At 44.4% G+C, this 8206-nt stretch overlaps 1 protein-coding gene across 2 annotated transcripts in view; it reads right to left on the bottom strand.

Annotated features, from left to right (window-relative positions):
- Nucleotides 1–5410: 5410 nt before the first annotated feature.
- SLC25A33 (solute carrier family 25 member 33) overlaps nt 5411–8206 on the bottom strand; it is a 49044-nt gene continuing 46248 nt past the window's right edge. For both annotated transcript variants that reach the window (XM_054440502.2, XM_063659749.1), the window contains exons 6-7: nt 7926–8206; nt 5411–5886 (exon numbers count right to left, since the gene is read on the bottom strand). In XM_054440502.2, the coding sequence (XP_054296477.1) occupies nt 5684–5886; nt 7926–8206 (484 nt within the window). In that variant the 3' untranslated portion in view covers nt 5411–5683. The remainder of the gene's footprint in view (nt 5887–7925) is intronic.

Raw genomic sequence — 8206 nt, forward strand, 5'->3', positions numbered from 1 at the left:
CTCGAGTACGCAACTGCTTGTAATTAGTCTTTTTCCCCCTCGCTAATCCTGTCTAGTCAAACCCAGTCTATGCGCCCAGTGCTGTTTAGCAGCTCCTTGAGCCGCTCTAATGGTTGAAAAACTAGCTTTTTAGAAACACGATCATCCACGGATAGGGACATGGTTGAATAAATCATAGGACAGCCATAGTTCGAAACATAATGCAACCATTAGAAAGAATGCCAGATCCAGGCAGGGCGCGGTGGCTCACGCCTGTAATCCCAGCACTTTGAGAGGCCGAGGCGGGCGGATCACGAGGTCAGGAAATCGAGACCATCCTGGCTAACACGGTGAAACCCCGTCTCTACTAAAAATACAAAAAATTAGCCGGGCGTGGTGGCGGGAGCCTGTAGTCTCAGCTACTCGGGAGGCTGAGGCAGGAGAATGGCGTGAACCCGGGAGGCGAAGCTTGCAGTAAGCCGAGATCGCGCCACTGCACTCCAACCTGGGCGACAAAGCGAGACTCCTTCTCAAAAAAGAAAGGAAAGGAAAGAGAGAGAGAGAGAGAAGGAAGGAAGAAAGGAAAGAAGGAAGGAAGGAAAGAAGGAAAGAAGGAAAGAAAGAAAAGAAAGAAGAAAGAAAGAAAGAAAGAAAAAGAGAAAAGAAAGCCAGATCTGGAGTTATTGGCATAGATGGATGATACATTGTTTTTAAAAAGCAACATGCAGTCAGGGCGCGGTGGCTCACACCTGTAATTCCAGCACTTTGGGAGGCCGAATCACCTGAGGCCAGAAGTTCAAGAGCAGCCTGGGCAACATGGTGAAACCCCGTCTCTACTGAAAATACAAAAATTAGCAGGGCGTGGTGGTGCACACCTGTAATCCCAGCTACTCGGGAAGCTGAGGCACAAGAATCGCTTGAACCTGGGAGGCGGAGGTTGCAACGAGTCAAGATTGCATCACCGCACTCCAGCCTGGCAACAGAGTGAGACTCCATCTCAAAAAAAAAAAAAAAAAAAAAAGAAAAAGCAACATGCAGATTGATTTTTAAATAATATCCAAAGCTTAAATAAAGCCTTATGTGCTTGTGGGAAGTGGAGAATAGTTAACACTGAACTGCAAACTGATTACCTGGTGGTGGGAGGAGATTCAAGAGGAAGAGTCACTGTGTTTCATTGATTTCAGCTAAATTACGTTTTAAAAAAGTAAACAGAAAATATTTGTATCTAATTACACACTATGTTCCAGTGTTCTGATAACTTTTTTTTTTTTTTTTTTTTGAGGTTAACATTGTAAACTCTTTGTGGGTAGTGATGGATTGAGGGCAAATGTTTTTTTGCTCCTGCAGCCAGTCCTCTGTCCACATCCGAATCATGCACATTCACTAGGTGGGAAGGGGGACTGGAGAGTGAAGCAGACAGGAAACCTGGAGGTTCACTTGGGTCTGGACCTCCTCTTTCTTGTGAGTATCCCAGCAAAAGCCTTTCCATGTGGTCTTGATGCTTTCACCAGCCATGAGCAAACAAAATAATCATCTAAGGTGTATCTTCCCTCAAAACAGCAGGCATTGTGTTTAAGTACCATTTGCTTCCCAAGGAAGATTCAGTTTGCATGTCCCACCCAAAGGACTCTTTATGTGGCCAATTCTGTTACGTGCATTAGTTTAAGCACACCTTTATCAGCAGTATCATCCATGGATCTGTAATTCTTAAGTAAATGGAATGAAATGGTTTGTCAGATCTTGACTTTGGAGTCAGACCATTCCACAGGCTCAGATGCCCCTCTTGCTCTGTCACCCAGATTGGAGTACAGTGGCACAATCTCATGGCTCACTGCAGCCTCAACCTCCTGGGCTCAAGGGATCCTCCCACCTCAGCCTCCCAAGTAGCTGGGACTACAGGAGCATGCTCAGCTAATTTTTTTGTAAAGAGAAGGTCTCCCTATGTTGCCCAGGCTGGCCTTGAACTCCTGGCCTCAAGCAATTCTCCTTCCTCAGCCTCCCAAAGTGCTGGGATTACAGGTGTGAGCTACCTCGAGGTGGCTCACGCCTGTAATCCCAGCACTTTGGGAGGCCAAGGCAGGCAGATCACTTGAGATCAGGAGTTCGAGACCAGCCTGGCCAACATGGTGAAACCCTGTCTCTACTAAAAATACAAAAATTAGCCAGGTGTGGTGGCGGGCACCTGTAGTTCCAGATACTTGGGAGGCTGAGGCAGGAGAATCGCTTGAACCCAGGAAGTGGAGGTTGCAGTGAGCCGAGATCATGCCATTGCACTCCAGCCTGGGCCACAGAGTGAGACTCCGTCTCAAAAAAAAAAATTGTTTTAATTTAAAAAATCTTTATATTAAAAAAAGAGAAAGAAAAAAGCACAACAGGATGACTACAGTCAATAATAATTTAATCCTACTTTTGAGACAGGGTCACTCCTGTCACCCAAGCTGGACTGCAATGGTGCCATCTCAGCTCACTGCAACCTCCGCCTCCTGGGCTCAAGTCCTTCATTCTCCTGCCTCAGCCTCTGGAGTAGCTGAGACCACAAGTGCACACCACCGCACCCAGCTTTTTTTTTTTTTTTTTTTTTTTTTTTTTTTTAAATAAAGACAGGGTTTCACCATGTTGCCAGGCTAGTCTTGAACTCCTGAGCACAAGTGATCCTCCGCCTGCCTCACCCTCCCAAAGTGCTGGGATTACAAGCGTGAACCACCCAGCCCCAACATTAACAGTACATTTCAAAATAACAAGTGTAACTGGATTGTTTGCAACTCAATGGATACATGCTTGAAGGGATGGATACCCCATTCTTCATGATGTGCTTATTTCACGTTGCACGCCTGTATCAAAACATCTCATGTACCCCATAAATATATATACCTCCTATATACACACAAAAATTAAGAGAAAAACCACAGGTATTTCCCATTTTTAAAGCTAATGAGCCCTTTACAGAGGAAGCATCACTTCTTTCCTACTTTGGGTGCCTAAGCAGCTTGCATTTCCATGCCCTGGGGCAGGAGAAGCAGAAAACTAAAATTATAATTGGTTACTATCAAATTTATTCATTCAAGAATGAGTGAAAACAAAGTAATTTTACACCTTCATATTAGACACAATCTTGGAAAACAGGTTTTAATATGGATATAGAAGGATGTTGCTAAGTGCCATCATCGAATATGAATATTAAAATAGGAATGTGAATATTAAAATTAGATGTTACTCTGTAATCCCAGTGCTTTGGGAGGCTGAGGAGGTAAGATCGCTTCTGGCCAGTAGTCTGAGACCAGCCCGGACAACATAGCAAAACCTCGTTTGCACAAAAAAAATGAAAAAACATTAGCTGGGCATGGTGGTACTTTCCTGTGGTCCAAGCTACTTGGGAGGCTGAGATGGGAGGATCCCTTGTGCCCAGGAGTTTGAGGTTACAGTGAGCTATGATCTTGCCACTGTATCCAGTTTCAGTGATCGATACCTTGTCTCAAAACAACAACAAAAAGGGGGGGCGTAGCGCGGGCCAGGTATGGTGGCTCCCTCCTGTAATCCCAGTACTTTGGGAGGCCGAGGCGGGTAGATCACCTGAGGTCAGGAGTTTGAGACCAGCCTGGCCAACATGGTGAAACCCCATCTTTACTAAAAATACAAAATTAGCCAGGGGTGGTGGCGCATGCCTGTAATCCCAGCTACTCAGGAGGCTAAGACAGGAGAATTGCTTGAAACCGGGAGGTGGAGGCTGCAGTGAGCCGACATCATGCCATTGCACTCCAGCCTGGGAGAGACAGAGCAAGATTCCATCTCAAAAATAAAACAAAACTTCTGGAATAGCATTCCTGTCATGTATTGTAAAGTACAGAAGCTTCACTAAAGTCACTCATTTTGACTTCTACATAGTTGTTGGAGCAATTATACTAGCGTCAAGAATCCCAGTTAAAAGTAAACTCAATTTAAATATAACTTGGAAATACCCTCCTCTTAACCCTACCAGAGTGTCTGCAAGTAAACCTGAAACTACGGTGCATAGGTATTAGAAATGAGTATCTTTCTAGACATTCAAATTGAAAACCAACTTTCATGTACAATATACTCAAATTCCAGTGAAAGAGCTAATGGAAGACCAGGGGTTTTACTTGCCTTCTTCTTAGTATCATTTTTTTGTTCCCTTATTAAATTTGCTTTAAAACCAAGGGGGTAACATCCTGGTTTTTTTTTTTTTTTGAGATGGAGTCTCACTCTGTCGCCCAGGCTGGAGTGCAGTGGCACCATCTCAGCTCACTGCAAGCTCCGCCTCCCAGGTTCACGCCATTCTCCTGCCTCAGCCTCCTGAGTAGCTGGGACTACAGGTGCCAGCCACCACGCATGGCTAATTTTTTTGTATTTTTTTTGGTAGAGACAGGGTTTCACCGTGTTAGGCAGGATGGTCTCGATCTCCTGACCTCGTGATCTGCCCACCTTGGCCTCCCAAAGTGCTGGGATTAAATTTTTTTTTTTAAACGTTGAACCAGAATATTTAAACAAACCCAGAGCTTCCTATCAGAATAAAGGTGAGCTCTCTGACGGGTGAGCCATAGTCCTGCATTGTGCTCCTTTTCTGCAAGAGCAGAGGTCCAAGAACAGGGCTGAAGACCTCAGTGGGAATGACGGTTCTTCATCACATTCTGGATTAACAGCCAAACAGGGTAGCTGTGCTGTCAACACACTTAACAAGGCAACTGGTCTTAAACTTCCGGAACTATATCCAGGAGCCAGGCCATTGATAAACAGTTCTTTAAAAATTCTTGCCTTTGGTTCAAAGTAGGGAGAAAAGGATAACTTCAGGACATTTTTTATAGCTTAAAATATTTAGTGTCAGAAAGTTATATATATTCATCTCAGTAGTCTGAAAGCTTAGATGATCAATCTGCAAGTAATTGGAAATGTATAAAGAAGAAAAATTGCTGGGAAGTTTGTCCTGGTCCACACACCACCATCAAAATGTGACAAATTTTTTTTTTTTTTTTTGAGATGGAGTCTCACTCTGTCGACCAGGCTGGAGTGAAGTGACGCGATCGCGGCTTGCTGCAACCTCCGCCCCCTGGGTTTCAAGTGATTCTCCTGCCTCAGCCTCCCAAGTAGCTGGGATTACAGGCGCACGTCCGGCTAATTTTTGTATTTTTAGTAGACAGGGTTTCGCCATGTTGGCCAGGCTGGTCTGGAACTCCTGACTTCAGGTGATCCATCTGCCTCGGCCTCCCAAAGTGCTGGGATTACAGGCGTGAGCCACCATGCCCAGCCAAAATGTGACACTTCTTCCCTGTCTAGCAGTGCAAGATCTTAAAGTCAGATTATAAAACAAGTTGTATTCTGACTTTATCATTTTTCTCTGCATTTCTAGGGCAGGTTTATCTGAATTACTTAAGTCCTTCATAGTATAGTGAGCATAAAAGAGGACACAAGCCAAATGTATACTTAAATTAAATAGCATGATTTAATTTAGTTGGTGCTTAACCCTGAATCCTCTTAAGTTAAAAAAAAAAGTTATAATTAACTATGAACGTTAATGAATTTAAACCTTCCAGAAAGCACGAATCCAAAAGGAAATGTCCAACAGGTGATATGAACCAGATATTTTATGGCCTTTCCTGTTTCAGTCTCAAACATTCTAAACGTCAATGGGGAAAAAAAATTCTCTAGAGTTTTTCAGTTTTATTCTTCTAGAGCACAATTTTCCGGCCTGTTACTGAGTACGGTCTTCTAACAGGTACACAATTAACTCATAAGTAGACAACACAATGGCAGTATTTGGGATCTGCCGGATAAGCTGGGCAAAGAGTCCTCTATAAAAGGCGAGGTAGCCTTCTTCCCGGAACACCAGGCGCGCCGTCTGGACAAAAGACTTGTACTTGGTGCCCTCTTCCCGGAGTCTTGTCCTTATGACTTCTGCAGAGAGACAAAGACCTACTTTACGCCACATATTAAATGGGGAAAGAATCCACAGCACACAACTTTAAAACTGTCAAGGTTAGGCCGGGCGTGGTGGCTCACACCTGTAATCCCAGAACTTCAGGAGGCAGAGGCGGGCAGATCACTTGAGGCCAGGAGTTGGAGACCAGCCTGGCCAACATGGTGAAACCCCGTCTCTACTGAAAAACAAAAATTAGCCAGGCATGGTGGTGCACGCCTAGTACTAGAGTGGCTGAGGAATGAGGATCGCTTGAACCTGGGAGGTGAAGGTTGCAATGAGTCAGGATCATGCCACTACACTCCAGCCTGGGCCACAGAGCAAGCAAGACTCTGTCTCAAAAAATAAATAAATAAAATAAAATTGTCAAGGTTACAACTGTGTCTATTTCCCACCTCAGCTGTTTGGACAGGAAAGTCACATAACCTAGAGAGACAATGAAAAATTAAGTTCTTTTTAGAACCTTTTCCAACTCTAGGATTTGGTCAACTATGGACACTTACACATACACGGAAGTACAAAATAACTTTTTTTTTTTTGAGGCAGAGTCTCACTCTGTCACTCAGGCTGGAGTGCAGTGGGTACGATCTTGGCTCACTGCAACCTCCGCCTTCCGGGTTCAAGTGATTCTCCTGCCTCAGCCTCCTGAGTAGCAGGGATTACAGGCACCCGCCACCACGCCCAGCTAATTTTTGTATTTTTTGTAGAGAAGGGGTTTCGCCATGTTGGCCAGCCTGGTTTCGAACTCCTGATCTCAGGTGATGTGCCCATCTTGGCCTCCCAAAGTGCTGGGATTATAGCAAAATAACTTTTAAGGGGTTAAAAAAAGCTTAGTTTGAATGGGACTTAATGTTAAAATAATTCACGGTTTTCTACTCCCAATTAAGCAAATGCTAATTTGTATGAAGTATGGCAATATCTTCAACGAATTCTTTTCTTATACTTTTCAGTTTTCTCCTCCTCCTGGAAACGTTTTCTACTCTGCCCAACTCAAAAGCCACCTTCTCCTTTTGCCAGCCTTTGCCCACCTGGGCCTCCTTCCCAGACACCTAGAGTTGCACATTCATCACTCCTGCCCTCAAACAGACCTCAGACCCTGGGAGGCATCACTGACCTCTTTCCTCAGATGTCCTCTGGGGTCAGCTTAGTGCTCCAGTACACAAAGGGGACTCAGCACCTGTTACTGAGTTGACCATATGCATTTGCCATAGCTGACAGTACAGTAGGCTTATGAAAATAAAACCTGTTTTTCATGGCACAATAAACTAAGCATTTTTTAAAATAAGTAGGCCAGTAGGTCAACAATTCTATAACTTAAAAAAATAAACTTACCCAAAGTAGCCTTACTTAAGGCTCCATTAGGAATGGAGGCTGAGTGATTTTTTTTTTTTTTTTTGAGACAGAATCTCGCTCTGTCGCCAGGGTGGAGTGCAGTGGCTTGATCTCGGCTCACTGCAACCTCCACCACCTGGGTTCAAGTGATTCTCCTGCCTCGGACTCCCAAGTAGCTGGGACTACAGGCGTGCGCCACCATGCCCAGCTAATTTTTGTATTTTTAGTAGAGACAGGGTTTCACCATGTTGGCCAGGCTGGTCTCAATCTCTTGACCTCATGATCCACCCACCTCAGCCTTCCAAAGTGTTGGGATTACAGGTGTGAACCACCATGCCCGACTAAGGCTGAGTAATTAAGTTTGGCTCCCATATTATTATTTTGATTCAAGGAATATTAAATACAATCCAGATTTTTAGCTTCCTTGAAAACAGCAGAAGTTCAGCAACCCAGGGCCTGTGTTTCTGCACAAGTTTTGGCTGTAATCAGCTGGATTTGAGTAAGGTCGAGTTCTCACCATTCACGCGACCTCCGTCCATGCAGTTAGAGCTGTTTTCCTCATACTCACTGACGTTACCTGCAGGGATCCTGCGCCACAATGTGCGCCACAGAAGTCTAGATATACCCACAAACAACAAACCTGACAGCTGTTTTACTGCTCTGGAAGAACAAAAGCAAAACATACCGTGTGGATAAGCAATGCAGGAGGCACAGCCCTTAGAAAGAGCAGCAGCTGCCATAAGTCCAAAAAAACTTGTGGAATTTTTCTCAGTCCCATTTGCAGGAGAGGCTAATGGAGCTTCTTTCAGATACTTCTTTAAACTTTCATAAATAGCAAAGCAGATTATAGTTTCGGAAATTCCAGCATACGAGGCAGTTAATCCTCTATAGAAGCCACGAATGCCTTCGGTCTGGTAAACGTAACGAGCACACTGGAGTGTATTCATCTGCTTAGAGCCCCTCACT

This window comes from Pongo pygmaeus, chromosome 1 (genome assembly GCF_028885625.2).
Source record: "Pongo pygmaeus isolate AG05252 chromosome 1, NHGRI_mPonPyg2-v2.0_pri, whole genome shotgun sequence".
NCBI lineage: Eukaryota > Metazoa > Chordata > Mammalia > Primates > Hominidae > Pongo > Pongo pygmaeus.